Raw genomic sequence first — 16830 nt, 5'->3', positions numbered from 1 at the left:
TTGAGAGAGTTCATTTTTTCTTGTAAACTTTCAAAGGTTTAAAGTTAATACCCTCACCTTACTGGTAAACAATGAAAGGATCTTAGAATACTTAGCCCAATCATCTGTCACACAAACCCCATTATCACGCTAATTTTGCTCACAACATAAGCTACAGCTTGTTTTACTTAACTCTCAGTATTTAACATTAGACTTACAGAACTTAAGCATTCACATTTTCTTCATTTATCCAAAAGTGTACTCTCTACTTTTACCAACATTCTTTACATCTTATACCCTTCTGGGGTCACTTCCTTCTTTCTGAAGTTCATGAGATAATAGGAAAATACTACTGAAATATTACTGATGTCTGTTAGTAACAGACAAAATAGATTTCAAGGCAAAAAACATTACTACAGATAAAGACAGTCATTATACAACAACAAAAATATCAATTTACCAGGAGATACTATAAGCTAAAACATAGCTTCAAAATATATAAAACAAAAATTGCCAGGGGGAGGGTACAGCTCAACTGGGAGAGTGCATGCTCGGCATGCATGAGGTCCTAGGTTCAATCCCCAGCATCTCCATTAAGTAAGTAAGTAAGTAAGTAAGTAAGTAAGTAAGTAAATAAATAAATAAATAAATAAACCTAGTTACCTCCCCCTTCAAAAAAAATCGCTAGAACCTCAAAGAGAAGTGAGGAATTTAAATTCATATTCTCTTTCTCTCTCTCTCTGTAGTTGATATACCAGATTCACAAAAATCAGGAAGGATATGGAGGATTCTAACCACACAGTTAATAAGCTTTGTCTGATGATCTGATGGGCATACGGAATATATCCCCAACAATCAGAGAATACACTGTTCTTTTTAACACACAGGAAAGGTTTATAAAAACTGACAATTAATTCCAAAAATTGAATATCATACAGACCTTTCATTCTGAATACAATAAAATTCATTGATAAACTGACAGTACCTAAAACCAAAATTAAAACAGTGTCACTCAGAAATTTTTAAAAAAACAAGTCCTAGAAAAACTCATAAGTCAAAGCAGCAATCATGGAAACAGGAACCTGAATGATGTAAAATCTAATTTGAGGGTTCGTGGAAGACTTTGTCAAGGAAGTATTTACATTAGAAAATAAAAAGGCTAAAGATTAATGTGCTAAGGATCCAAAATCAACCTACAAAGTAAAAAAAAAAAAAAATTGGAGGTTGGAACTTGAGCTCTTGTAGCTTTGAGGTAAATTTAAATCCTCTTCAGGGATCTAGAGGAGGCAAAAGGAGCTAAAGAAGAAGATATCCTTAGGCACCTTAGTCATCCGTAATTCGGACTTCATGTGTGACAATATTAGCTAATAGCCAACTTTACTAAGTGCTGGGTGCTGTTCTAATTGCTTTACATGTGTTAACTCATTTGATCCTCATAGCACCCATGTGAAATATAAGATAGGTACTATAATTACGCTCATTTTCAGATGAGGAACCTGAGATATGGAGGGATTAAATATATTTGTCAAGACAGCACCGTGGAAATGCAAAGCCAGAGTACAAATTCAAGCTCCCAAGGTCCAGATCTTATGCTCTTAACTAAATACTAGATTAATAATTTTTATTAACAAAAGAATCTTGCTAATAGTCATATAGGGAAGATAATTTTAAAAGCCACTACTCCATACCTCCTATCATACAAAAATGCCATGAAATAAAAAGTGCACATCTTTATTCTGTTTGTTACTACACTCAGCCTCTTAATGGCAGCACAGCCTACCCACTGGCATAGTCTGGTGAATAAAACAGCCCCACACCGAATGCTTAATGATGTAATAAGAATAGTCATATTATGTACCATTTCACACCCAGACTGATTTGCCATTTGCAAGGTAATTAGTTGTCATATAGATTTTATTTGTAGCTGACATGATACATTAATAAGAGCAGAAGCAATGAAAGAAGTAAGTATGCAGCCCTAATTCTTTCCATGGCTACATTCATCTCCTGTGTTGAAAGAAGTGAGCCTGGGGCTGGAGGGAAAAGGTGTTGGTTGCCCAGTAGAGTAGGGTTAGGATTTCTGAACATACAGTGCCATGAAATCACTGGAATTTTACATCATTAAAAATCACTCTAAAATCTAAATAAATTTTAAGGTCAGCAGCTATAATAAAATGTGTAAGTAGAAATCATTGTGTTTTCCAAATCCATGGGAGAGAGCTTCAGTTAAAAAGGAATGAATGAATGACCAACTTCCAATATAACAGCTTTCATGAGTATTAGTGAGAAATAAAAAGAGGATGATGTAAAATCCTCTGCAAGCAAAAACAGCTTCTGGAAATTCTATTAATCATATTATTCCAAAGTCTCAAGTAGTAGGGATAGCACTGACATAAAAGCTAGTGTACTTTAGTCACCTAAACCATGAATAATTTCCAAAATTTGCTGACGTTCTGTAAGAAAGGTATTTAAATACTATGTAAAACTGCCACACAATGATCAAATTGCTTTACACTGGTATTCAAAGATTACTTCCAATTATTTATAATTTTGGTAACAAATGTTCAAAAGAATTACAGTCCTGGCTGAGGTTTGGAAATATTTTCATTATAGTGAGGTTTTCAATGTAATGCTACCCAATGAATCATATTTGTTTATACTAGTAGATTTAAGATAGGAAGTCAATTCATTCTAAAATTAATAGAAATATTCTTGTGAGACACCAAAATAACAAAATTATTAATGAGTGGACAATTTTTGGACATTAAATTGAAAACCTCGGTTTGTTGTTGTTTTTAATTAATTTTGTTGATTTTTATGAGTCTTCATTTCATCTACAAAGTAAAAAAATGAAGAGGTTATTAAAATTACATAAATTAATTTATACGAACATATATTGCATACCATAAGGCACTAAGCAAATGTATTTTTTAGGTTTTATCAAAGGAGCCTAAAATATTTTGCCTTTAGCAAAATTAGACAAATTTGTTCAAATGTCAATTTATTTTATAAAGTGAATCAGACCCTTTCAAGAAACTAGTTAAGGATTCAGATAAACAAATACATAAATGTACAGACATATACCTACCTATATACACACCAGAATGAGTGATATCTGACTAACCATATATTAGCAAACTGGACAAGTCTTTTACTTAAAGCCTGATTCTCAGTCAAGTGATTTACTGAATTGCCCTCATTAACAAAATAATGTTAAAGCTTCTGTAATTTGCCTTAGAAGAAAAAATAAATTTATCTAATTTTACCAATTCAACCAACATTATTCAGATGAGTCCCTACCAAAAAAGACAGAAGTCATCGGAAAATGGAATTCAGATAATAATATTCAATCACATTTCTGATTTTGGCATATACTAGATAGGTCAGTCATGCCAGACACTACCATACTTCCCTTCTTAGGAAGACCAACAGCCAGCAGTGAGGGAGAAGTCGTTAGCTGCAAATTGCTCCTTCATTTTGTTTTCTCACAGTCAGTTGTATTAACTGTCTTAGTTAACTGGAAGAGCTTTATGCAATGGAATATTATTCAGCCATAAAAAAGAACAAGGTAGTGATACATGCTACAACATGATGAATCTTGAAAACATCATAGTAACTGGCAGAAGGCAGACACAAAAGGCCAAGTATTGGTTGATTCCAGAAGAAGCACATTTATAGGGATAGAAAGTAGACTGGTTGCCAGGAGCTTGGGCAGGGGGGTGCAGAGAGAATGGGAAGTGAAAGCTAATAAGTACAGGATTTCTTTTTGAGGTGATGAAAATATTAAGGAATTGACAATGGTGAAAATTGCACAACTTTGTAAATACATTAAATACCACTGAATTATCCACTTTGAAAGGTGATTTTTTTTTTTTTTGGTAAGAGAATTATATCTCAATTTAAAAAAAAAATCCAACCTACCCTGCATGTTCAGCTGTCTTTTTCTCATCTGTCAACAGTTCCAGTCAAGTAGATCTAATGCGCATCTGGGACAAGACAGCCAGATCATTCTTACCTTTGCCGCTTTGATCCAAGATACTCCCCAGGCCCTTCTCTCAACCTCTCCCCACATCCTCTGCTTTACCTCTCTTCAAAGCCCAGATAAAGTCCTACATTTTCCAGAACACTTTCCATCTTTAGTTGATTAGTCTGCCAGAGGACAGGTAAGCCTACTTATCTCATTCCTACTCATCAATACTGTTGAATCTAGTTGAATACACAAACCATTCTAGCTACAGCTACAGGCAGGGCTTTCTCTTTACATCACAGATTGGAAATATAGAAGATAATGCAATCCTTTCATATATGTTCTCAAAATTATAATGCTTAATGATAATTGCAAGGCTTGTATCTAATACACTTCTCTCTATTATGCCTTCTTTCAGTTAAAAATTATTTGAAAATGAGAAAATGTATTATTTTACTTCCAAATAATTACATAAGTACAACTTTGCAAAAACAGGATTGCATTAAAAGATGAGCTAAATTGAATTACTGCTCCATGACATGGATTAAAGGATAACATCATTCCAATTATCCTGACAAATGGATTATCATAACATACAGTGGTTCCTTCAGAGGGATGAGTATATACATGAAGGGTACTAATACTACCTAATTGTCAGAATTTATAACTAAAGAAGCTAACAAAATCTTATTTCCAACTGGCACACAAATACAATCCCTTGAATTATTTCCACAATATGACTCAGAGCACTTGTTCATTTGTTATAACACTTTAAAAAAAATTATTTTCTTTTACACCTATTACCCACAGAATTCTCTCTTGCAGAAAGGAGGAAAGTCAATATAAATAATTAAGAATTGCTTCTTCTTTGTTACTTCTGAGTCATCTTAATTAATTCCAATATATATACCCACCATTTACTGCACATATTACATGCAGAAATAAACTATTAAGAGTGCCACACAATACCTTTTTGAAGTTGCATTTGATTTGAAGTTATTCAGTATCTTTCAACCTATGCCACATTTCAATAATGACTATTTAATAATGACAATCATCCCCTTATTAGCTTGGCATTTCATTTTCCTTGCCCTATGGCACCCTACAGTTGAAGGCAAGGAAAACTCTCCGGTGATTATTTAAGACCAGCAACAATAACTATGCTGGAGAGAAGGCTACTTGGAGAGGACTGCATAAGAGCTGCAGCTCAACAGCCTCTGACAGAGAGCAGCAAATTATAAACCCAAGTACTTCGTTGCATGTAACCAAATTGGCTAGTTGAAATGCTAATTGCCTTTCAGCAAAACTAAAGATAGACAGGGGACCTTGTGCTTCAAAGAACGAAATGCATTTTTATTCCACTTCTGCACTATTGTCTAGCTGAGAATCATTTGAAATCTATTCATAAAGGTAGCTCTTTCCCTAACCTTTAAGATGTGGGAACTTTATTTAGCCCCTACCAGCACCTCCAAGTGCTGATGTGCCAAGATGCGAACAGATGGTTGGATTTAAGCCATCTTAAGCCCCTAATAAAGTAAAGCATGAAAGAATTCTACTCCCAAATATATAGTACAGATCAAGAAAATGTGCCTAGGGAAAAGGAATTTTGAATAACAAATAAATCTATGAAATTAAAATAATCAAATCATATAATCGTTAAAACATGAATATTTTCAATGTAATTACATTCAAGTGCATATGGACGGTGCTATCATTGTCTCTCTCAAAGAGACCCCCAGCCTCCCTTTATAACTAATAACTTTGTCTTAGTTCAAAACTCATTTATGGACAACTATTTCAACAGCCAGTTTTCCCCCTTTATATGAAAGAGGATCCTTTCTGGGTTTTCAGAATCCAGAATAAATGAATGAGAAATGCCCTCTCAGCACCCTGCCATCATCTGAGGTATAGCTAGACTCACGCCTGGCTGCACCAGAAAGGGCTCCATGACCACCTGCCCAACAGCTGGGGGAGGGACTTGGTCTGGTATATTTTAGTGTATAGTGTGTCACAGTGGAATCAGAAAACACAGCTTTTGTATTAACACAGCCTCCTGGGTCCCAGCTCCACCCGTCTCCTCCTCTGCCACACCTCTATCAGGGCGAAAGAGCTCGGGTGCTGAGGCTTCCTGTGTGGCCTGACATGCTGGCATATCAGGGAGCCCTCCATACATGCAAAGATGCCTCCTGTCCCTCCAGTCCTGCCTTGTGAAGGAAAAAAATAGGCATGCATGCTTGGGGAAATTAACTTTCTGTGCACTTCATCCTGCATGAGAGGGAAAGAGTCTGGCTTATTAGTAGTAAGTTTATCTTCCATTTCTCAACAAATATCTTTGTTTATATAATGTCTGAGCTGCCTGAGAGTGGCAGAATACTAAGTCTAAATAGAGGTTTAAACTGTAAACTGTTTCAATAAATAATTCAGCTCTCACCCTGATTCAATAGGAGTTAAGGGAAAAAAGACATCTCTCTGGCTAGATGTTCAACAAAACCTTTGGACGATGGCATTCCTGGTCAATTTTTTTTTTCTGGACTTTTTGAATTTCCCACATACCTCTGTACTATCTTTACAATAGGAAAAAGAAAAGTTATTTGCAAGTCAGAATGAGAGAAAGAAATCTACACTCAACTGTGTGTAATACTTAGCTATGTGATTTTTCTCTCACAAAATCAGGGAAATGCCCATCCATATCTCTCCATGGTAACATACATTTTACAATGAAATTACACAATCATCATCTAAGGAGCTCAATATGCTTTATAATTTATGCATAAATTATCTAGCTACCTTCTATATAAAGTCAAAAGTAGGGATGGCACAGTGCTTTCCCTGTGCAGATTTTGGACCCAGTGCATAAAATAATTCCCTGTTACAGGTAAATGTGCAATAAAGCTATTTATTCAATGTATTAACCACTTTGCTAAACCCTAGAGATACTAGAGAAATATATAACACAGTCACTCATCCTTAAAGATTTTGTATCCTAATTGGGGCAACTTGAAAATTTCAAGAATTGTAGGACAGCAATGTAAAAAAGACATAAAGTGGGAAGGCATAGCTCAGTGGTACAGTGCATACCTAGCACGCATGAGGTCCTGGGTTCAATACCTCCATTACCTCCATTAAATAAACAAACAAACAAACTTAATTACCTCCCCCACCAAAAAAAGGGTAACTTTAAAAAGGACATGAGGCAGCATTTGGTTGAGTGGCAATAAATCAAACATTTAATGACCAAGTTAACCTGTTAATATGCTTTTCACTTACTAGTTTCTTGAAATGTGCAGGTGACTAAAGTCATAAATGGGAAAATAGAAATAAGTGACTTGGAGTCTCTTAACGTTTCTAAGTTTCAGATTCCAAAATATAAAATAAAGGATTGGTCTAGTTTGGCTCCAAGTCTCCTCCCAGGGCTTAAGGATTTCAGTGCTGTGTTCACAGCGTATGAATTTCTGAACAATAAAGTATCATGCACCTAATCTATATCAAAATAGACTTTCTTTGTGGACCCTCCCAGAGCATAGATATTTCTACCTCAGTTTCTTCACCTTCAAATCAGAGTAACAGTGTCTGATGATTAAAACTAAAGCTACTCTATTTAAAGGGCCTGAGGAGAATTTCTGATAAATAGAGGACATTCAATAAATGTGGCATAATATTATCATTCATCATGGGAATATGCACAGAAGGGTTTAGTCACAGCTGATTCTGCTGTGAACAGTCTTTTTCTTTGGGCGTAGCATAGGCAGGGACATCTCCAAATGGAAAGATATCTAAAATATTTTTGCTTAACATTAGCCTCTGACTTCCTATATCATTTCTAATCATTATTTTTATTACCACAAAAGCATTTATGTTCCAAATATATCTTATCATTTTCTAACAATGAATACAATTAGAATTCAATATTTGATAAAATACATACAACATTTAACTATAATTGTTGATATTAAAATATGATAAATGTTGACTGATACTATATCTGATGATATCAAGACTCACTGTTGTTGCCTAATTTACCTTCACTCCATTGTGGACTCATATTTCAGTTTAAGATTATTTCTTAGCTGGTGTTTATGGGCGTTTTCAGTTTTTAATCATCACATTTAGTATAGCATAGATGCTCAGAGTACTTAGGAAAAATCCTTGATTAGCTCTTACTAACTGGGGAACTTTGGACAAGGAGCTTAAACTTTCCATGCCTCAGTGTCATTATCTGTAAATTGGGATACTATTTAATTTATGGTGCTGTTGTGTTAAATAAAATAACCTTTATATAAAGGGTTTCTCAGACTTGATTACATAGCAGGCATTCAATACTGGGTAACTGTCATTCACCATGGAAATAGGAACATGGAGATAGGCTTCGATCATACTCTTTTCGTGTGTGGAGGGGAGTGGGTAATTAGGTTTACTTATTTATTTTTGGAGGAGGTACTGGGGATTGAACCCAGGACCTTGTGCATGCTAAGCATACACTCTATCACTTGAGATATACCCTCCCCCCTCATACTTTTTTTTTAGCGTATACATTTTGGTTACTTCTTTCAAAAAAGTTGTAATCTTGAGACATTTCATTTCAAGCTGTAATAAGTCTTTTTAATCGGTTAGTCCAATCCCTTTACTTTATGACTGAAGAAAAGCCAAAGAAGGATGAGTGAACGTCCAAAGTCACTATAAGTTAATGTCAGAATCAGGATGTTATATCTAATTGCATGCATTTAAAATGTTTTATTGAAACACATTTCACGGTGTATTTGGCACATCTCTGCAGCCTAGGAAATTACCCCAAAATAAACTGCTAGTGTTCATTTGTATTGTAACTAGACCATAGAACATCTTTTTTTCTTTTCTTTTTCTTTTTTTTGGGGGGGGGGGTCTATCTGGCTCTTTGATAAATGACACAGAGAAAAGAAAAAAGAACTTTAGTAATTTAAGGTAATAACTTCAACAAGAATTTGTATATAATGCTGTATGTATTAGTTAAGGTACTTTTTTTTAGCTTTATCCTAATTATCAGTAGTTATGCACCCTCAAGACTCGATATCAGTAATTTCTAAAACAGGGTGCAGCTAACATATTACACGTTTCTAAAGGTTGTGGATTTTTTGAAATGTGGAAATTGGTTTAAGACAAAAATTACACATTATAAACTAACATTGCACCTAAAAATCGGTTTTCCCCCGATGAACATCGCTATAATTTCTTAGTTTTAGTTTTAAGAAAAAAATCAATTTTAAAATAGTTTAAAACATTTAAAATGTGTTTAAAACATTTAAAGTGTGTAAACTTTATATAAACATATATATACGTATGTAAATATATATGTAACATCCTACAGCTCCAGGCTAATTCCAAATTCCGTGAAATCAATTCCCTGAAAGTTCTTCAAAGTAGCCGTTATTTAGGAAAATAAGACTCAAATTTATCTCAACTTCCCGTTATTTATTATCTACGGCGCGCCTTTCTTAATCGGTTATTTTCCAGGCAGACATTTTAAAATTAAAGCTAAGATTCGAGTTTCACACAGGAAGAAAGAGAAGAAACTTCTCCCTCTGCTCCTTCACTTCTCACCCCCTCTGAGACCAGGCTGCTTCGGAACGGGCGCGCGGCAGGAACTACACGCTCCCCGCACCGCCGCGGCCGAGGGCAGCGCGGACGCGGGCAGCTCCGCGGGGTTCGCTGCAGCCCGCCGCGCGCTCGCCGCCTACCTCCAGCAACAGGTGCGGGAGAGCGACTCCGCGCCGCGGGGGACGCTGCAGCGCTCCCGGGGCCACCGGGAAGCTCGCGTTACCACCCCGCAGCCATAGCCTACCTGGCCCCGCGGACACCGACATCCGCGCGCGCCCTGCGGTCCTCGCCGGTTCTCCCCTCGCACAGCCTCGCTCCGCCTTCTCGCTCGCGTCCCCACGCTTCGCCCGGGTTGCGGATTCCTTCTCCCGCTGTCTAGTCTGGAAGGTGGCTCCAGCCGCACCGCCCCCCCCCCACTCTGCCCCCTGCCTCCTCCCCCATCGTCCGTCTGCTCCAATAGGACTCGCGACTCTCCGCGCTGCGCTCACCTGACCGGCGGAGCGGGGGTGGTCGTCCAAGACAGCGCGCCCTCGTCTGCGCAGCTGGCAGCCAGGTCCGCGCTCCGGCGGCGGGAACTCCCTGCCTTGGCCATCCCTAATGGACTCTCCCATCAGCCAGGCGCCAGAGCTGACCTGCCGGCGCGCCGGGACACGCGCGGCCAGCAGCTGCTGCGCGTCTCGGATCCAGTACGCTGTCTGCGCTTTCTGGTCGTCCGCTTCGACTAAACTTGCTAGTTTATCGTCTTGGGCACAAGGAACCCCTCTCCTTCCCCCAGACAGCGGGGCACTCCGCCCTAGGTACGCCACTGTAAATGCCACTGTTCCTTTTTGGGGAGAAAACCCAGTAATTGAGTCTTGTTCTTTTCCTAAAGGGACATTTAATGTTGAATAGGAAACAGAAAACAGTGGAAGGCACTGTGAGAAAAACAACGATCTCTAAATCACAACCCTGAGTTCACTGAGGTGGCACTTGCTGTCTGGGGTGAAAGTTTAACGAACCAAAAAACAATATGCCAAGCAAAAAAAAAAAAAAAAAGCATCCCATAGAGTATTAGTGATGCTCTGAAAGGAAAAGATTATAGGAAGCGCTGAAAGCTTCTCCCAAGAGCTGAAAAAAACCACAGCAAACAGTATAGCTGGTATTTTTAGCAAAGTTAGCTGTTACCAAATGTTGAATGTATTCGTTGAATGCCCATTGCACTTAAATACAAACTCCTCACGTGAACTAAAAGAACCACATGATTCTCTCCCTCTTTTCTTCTAAAGCCTCATCTTGGATCATTCTCCCTCTTTTCACTGTATTCCTATCACACTGACCTTCTTTCTTTGGTTCAAACACATCAAAATCATTCCTGCCTCAGAACCTTTGCACAAGCTTTCCTCTCTGTCTGGCACACTGTTGCTAGAGATCTGCATAAGGCTGGCTCCTTCTACCATCACCTTCATTTGAGGGGTATCTCAACTATCCCTTTCTTGGAGGTGTCTGATGATTTCTGTGGGCACTCTTACCTATTACCTTGTTTGATTTTCTTTTTCTTATTTATCCCGAATAAAGATCTCTTTTTTATTGAGTTATAGTCATTTTACAATGTTGTGTCAAATTTCAGTGTAGAGCACAATTTTTCAGTTATACATAAACATATATATATATTCATTGTCACATTTTTTTTCGCTGTGAGCTACCATAAGATCTTGTATATATTTCCCTGTGCTATACAGTATAATCTTGTTTATCTATTCTACATTTTGAAATCCCAGTCTGTCCCTTCCCACCCCCTGCCCTATCCCGAATAAAGGTCTTACTTGCTTTTTATGTGTTTTTGTCTGCTTGTAAGAATGAAAGCTCCAAGAAGGCAGTTTCCATGTCTCTCTCATTTGCTGCTCTATACCCAGTAGCTAGAATAGGCTCTGGAATATAGTAGAAAGTTAATGCACATGGGAGGGCGGTGGGGAGGGAGGAAAAGCCCTGTACAGGAAGACTGTGTGAAGAACCTGGAGGCTCTCATATCAAAAAGATTCCCAGAGCTTATTTCCTAATAATTCAAAATCCAACTTTAGAAAACATGAGTTGATCCCATGTTAAAATACAAATATGCCTGAATCGGAGAGATTTTAAACTTCTTCAATCATTTGTAGCTTAGAGGGACTTTGTTCTTCAAGTCATGTTTTGATAAGGAAAACAGAAAGGAAGAGGATTACTAGGCATCTGGAGGTGGGAGGTGGCAGGTGCCGCTGAGAGAGAGGGCTGTTGAAAGGAAAGTTGAAACTTCTGAAAGCAAGCTGGCCTAATTCTCAATTCTGCCTAAATGCAGCACTGATGGAGTGTAAACCTTTTTCCCTATAGTAATCTTGATGAAATCAATTCAATAACTCTAAATTTCACACTTTAGTAGTTTTTTTAAGCCCTATAAGAAAAGTACTGATGTCACACAATTTTTCTTCCTTCTCCAATTTAGTTAGTCTTGCATACTAAGTAAGCCTTATAAATCTTTTCTAAAGATTTTTTAGATCCTTGAAAAAGGTATTTCTCATACTTGACATGCTGAGTTTGGATATCTAAGTTTAAGTATGCATAAGGGAATTTCTTCAAAGGAACAAAACCAAGCATAAGCAGGCTCTACTTCCCCTCCCCTCCAAAAAAGCAGATGCAAGATGTTACTTCAAGATTACCCTGGTGAGGGAGGGTATAGCTCAAGTGGAGTGCATGCTTAGCATACACAGGTCCTGGGTTCCGTCCCCGGTACTTCCTCTAAAAATAAATAAGTAAACCTAATTACCTCCCCCCTCAAAAAAACAAACAAAAAAAAGAGTACCCCAATCTGTCTGCCAGAGGCTTTGGGCCCAGACAGGGAAAAATGAAGACTTGTCAGGAGTTTGCCCTACACCTGGACTCTTTCTCTCCCCATTCCTAGGTTTGGACCCACCTAGGCATCTAGTCAACTGACTTTCCTCTCTTTCACCCCAATATATCATAGAGTTCTCAATAAATTTTAGTGTTTATCATCTTAGCACTTCATAATGAGAAAACAAACAGAGCTTAAACCCAAGCTGTCAAAGGGCCTGGTGCATTGTAGTAGCTCATTAAACGTCTGTTGAATGAGTGATGTGACTGGACAAATATGTGAGAAGGAGGCCCCACTGTCAGACCCAGGATTTCATTTTGTGAGCCAAGGGAAATCATTCTCTGCCACAAAAGGATCAGAGAATCCATTTAATCACTGAGAATACTTTAAGCTTGAGGTTCTGCTCCCAGGTCAGTAAAAGACAAATAATACTCTTGGGCTTTTGGGAAATAAAAAGCCTCAGAAAATCTGAGCAATTCCCTAAACTCTCTCCCACACAGAGCTATCCCTTGGTGCTCCCACTTCCTTGAACACTCTTCTCCAAACTGATTTTCATTTAATTAATCTCTTGCTTACTGATACATAAAAGCCTTCTGCCTCTGAGCTGTCGGACCTTGCTTTTTTCTCCTTTTCATAACACCATAATCCTGCGAGCCATGACACATCTTCTAAATGAGTATCTATTTAACCAGAAGTATGGCTAGACCCTCAGAATATGAACATGGACAAAACATGGTCTCTGCCCTCATGTAGTCCATATCGAATAGGAGAAAGACAATAAATCGTGATCATAGAAAGTACAATGTGACCATCTGAGAGATACAAAGACGGTTCAGAGAAGGGAGAGGCCAGATTACTGGATTGCATCAACATGGCTTTCTTCTTGGCTCTAACAGATCTGTCACATTCACCCTGCTCTGGTTTCCAGGGCTTGCTTATTGTCCTATCTCACAGAACAGCCAGGGGCTCCCAGTGACCTCTGGACCTGAGTTAACCATCCTGTGACTGTGTCACACTCAACAGGAAACATATATAAAACTAGTTTTAAACCTCTATGCCAGGGGTCAGAAAACTTTCTACAAAGGGCCAGACAGTACATATCTTAGACTTGCAGGTCATGTAGTCTCTGTCGCGACTATTCAATTCTGCCATTGTGGTGTGAAAGCATCCAAAGACAATATGTAAACAGGAGCATGGCTGTGTTCCAATAAAAGTTATTTATAAAAGCAGGCAGTGGCCAGACATGGCCAAGGGGCCATAGTCTGCCAATCTCTGCTCTATGCAGAAGCAAAAGTTACTCTAATTATCAGGGTTTTTTGATGCAGGTATCCTAAGTTGATTAATTCACTCAATACACATTTATTGAGTGCCAATGATATAAGATGTTTCAGAGATAAAAGGAGGAAGAAGAATATGGTCTCAGTCCTTAAGAAGTTTTCTGTAGCAGGATTTGCTGTCCTGTTCCACAAGTTACCTTTATATATTTGTGTGTGTGTGTGTGTGTATATATGTACTAGCCTTGATTCTTTGCAAGAAATCTGGACTATTCCCTGTCCTAGGTCTTCATTTTTATAATCTGCTGTCTTTTTTTCTCTACCAATGAGCTCTCATTTATTATGATACCATGGAATGTGCACTTTGTCAAAATCTTGACACTATCTGACCCAAGAGAACAGCCCATGCACTGGGAAGATCCCAGGAACAAGGGGCTCTGCACTTCCTGGAAGTAGCTGAAGCGGGTGATCAAGGAAGAAGCCACTTCAAGGAAACATGCAATGGGGAGGGCTCACAAAACACACCAGAACTAACCCATGTGCCTTTAAGAACGTCAGCATGCCTGTCACAAAGTGCATAGCGAGTCTGTATTATCCAAGAAGCAACCACAACCCTAAAGGAGGGTGCTATGTTGATAAGCCATCAAACGAAGAAATGTTTGTCCCTGTCCTAGTCTCCTTCTTAGCTCTCAGTATCAGGAAAGTCAGACCTTGATAAGGAAAAGGTAGAGAAGAGAGGTATTCTAGAACCAGAATCACCAGACATACTCACACACACACACACACACACACACACACACACACACACACACTACATACTTTGACAACTAATTATGTCTCCTTTTCATTTCAGGCCCCTGGAGTCATTAGAAATGTGATATAAATACATACATACATATATACAAACGTCAAAACTTTTTCTTTCTTGCATTTTTCACGTGAAATTCATATTTCAGTTTTTCTGTACTTGGTTATGTCTAAGTTTCTCAATCTCAATACTTAACTTTTCTAAAATTAGTGAGTAAAAATAAAGAATGAGTTAAGTATGATTTTATGTTCTACTGAAAATGTTTTAAACATTTATCTCCCTAAGTTAAATATCTTTTTTATCAAGAAGTCCATTAAAGAACCTGACACCTGAGATGCTGGGAGATCAGTAACAGAGGTTCTATTTCTAAAGGTATAGAAGAACAAAAATAAAAACATCTCTCATAGTTAGGTCCAAATGATGTCAAGAGACAGTATAGTGTAGCTAGGCTAAGCAAACAGATAAATTTACTAATCTTTCATGCTTTTGCTTTCCTCATCTGCAAAATGGAAATTTTTATAACACTACTGTAGCATAGGCTGTGGGTAGATTGAAAGAGACAATAAAGGGGGAGGAATAGCTCAACTGGTAGAGCACATGCTTAGCAAGCGTGAGGTCCCGGGTTCAATGTATCTCCTGTAAGAAAAATAAATAAATCTAATTACCTCCCCCCACCAAAAAAAAAAAAAGAGAGAGAGAGACAATGAAGTCTGGTACATCGTAAGATTCCAATAACTGACAGAAAAACAATGAAATTTTAAAAAATGATTTCCTCCTCTAGATATATTTTAGATGTAATTAAGAAAGTTTCTCTTGTGAGTTAACCTATCCAATATTGAAAACACTACATTGGTAACAAGATCCAAATAATTTGACAAATTTATAATTATGTATTTAAAAGCATTTTCTCATTAAAAATTTTAAATACTTTATTTTCATTCCTATGATGTGATTGTATCTGTCTTAATTTCTCTGGGTGTATTTTATACTAATAAAGAAAAGAATATATATGTAATTGCTAAAAGCTCCATCAGATGGCTATTAGGATCAAGTAATAACCAAGTGTACATATTATTTTCTAACAAGTAGTCTCATCTCATTATAAATCTGAATATACACAGTAGTAGTATTTGACAATATATATTATATTTTATTATTATTATTATTACCATATGCAATGTCTATTGCATTATTTAGAAAAGGGTGAATTAAGTACAATTGTATGTCCTCTGGTAAATATTTAAATCTTTCTCTTGCTAACTTAAAAACATTTTTTCCTCAAGAAATCTGTTTACAAAACATGTACAGAAAATGTTGTCTGAGACTTTTTTAGATTAATAATATTTTATATTTCTTAAAGAGAAGTATGTCTTAGAACAGTTTTTCTCGGATTCTAACAGGCATTTTCTCATAAATCAGATATGAGTGTATACGGAATTTTTAATCTTTTAAGAACAGCTAATTAAATCATTCCCCCCTCCTAGCTGTGTCTGGTTTAGGCACGCTGTGTGTGGTACTTCCCGCGGTTTGTCATTTTGCTTTAATGGCAGGGGGAGGAAACCAGCAAAGCTCGGTACTCCACTGCATATTAAAGTGTCGCCATGGCAGCGTTAGTCCACCTGTCAGAGTCGTTCTGAAATGACTCAGCCATTCATTTTGTTGAATCAATATTGAAGCTTTTGAGATTTATTACTTGAGGTTTGGGAGCAAGTGAGGCAAACAAATCCTTTCCTAATATCAGATTCTAATTGGGCAAAGATTATGATTTCTGTCGACACTTTATTTATGAGGAGAGACTATAAGGTTTCCACTCCTTGCATAATTATCTTGCCATAAGCTTACATTTACATGTTTGGTAAGACAGTGAAAAAGAATTTAAAGTTTAAAAAAATATTCTGTGGACTAAAATAAACTTACAAAATGCTGAATTCAAATAGCTAATTTCCTGGGAGGTATGGGGGAGGAGAGCAGGGAGGAGAGATGTAAAACTTTTGTGAGAAAATCTTTGACATGATTCCTTAAATTTCATTTTTATATATCCCATCTTAGAATCATAATTAATAAGAATCAGGATAAACATGCTATCTACGAACTGTTTCTATTTAATAATGCCCACTTTCCCCTTCAACAAATACAAAATTATAAAACTGATCTTTTTTTATTTTAAAATACTGAATTTCTTCGAAGACTTTTTTATAATCACAGAAGTCTCTAGTGGATAAGAACAGAAAATGAGTCTGATTTCTCAATCTAAACATTCACTGTGTGTATTTTCAGTTATCACTGGGCTAAATTTCATATAGAGCTCATCGATTTCATCCAACGATGAAATTATGAGAAATTTTTACAAATATAGATCTGCCTGACAAGACCCTCAAGTGCCTTTGAA

At 37.3% G+C, this 16830-nt stretch overlaps 1 protein-coding gene across 2 annotated transcripts in view; it reads right to left on the bottom strand.

Annotated features, from left to right (window-relative positions):
- ADGRV1 (adhesion G protein-coupled receptor V1) overlaps window positions 1–9893 on the bottom strand; it is a 471359-nt gene extending 461466 nt beyond the window's left edge. For both annotated transcript variants that reach the window (XM_064482395.1, XM_064482396.1), the window contains exon 1: window positions 9762–9893. In XM_064482395.1, the coding sequence (XP_064338465.1) occupies window positions 9762–9783 (22 nt within the window). In that variant the 5' untranslated portion in view covers window positions 9784–9893. The remainder of the gene's footprint in view (window positions 1–9761) is intronic.
- Window positions 9894–16830: the final 6937 nt, after the last annotated feature.

This window comes from Camelus dromedarius, chromosome 3 (genome assembly GCF_036321535.1).
Source record: "Camelus dromedarius isolate mCamDro1 chromosome 3, mCamDro1.pat, whole genome shotgun sequence".
Lineage (NCBI taxonomy): Eukaryota > Metazoa > Chordata > Mammalia > Artiodactyla > Camelidae > Camelus > Camelus dromedarius.
The sequence above is the reverse complement of the archived record's forward strand: the minus strand, read 5'-3'. Positions and strand labels throughout refer to the sequence as shown.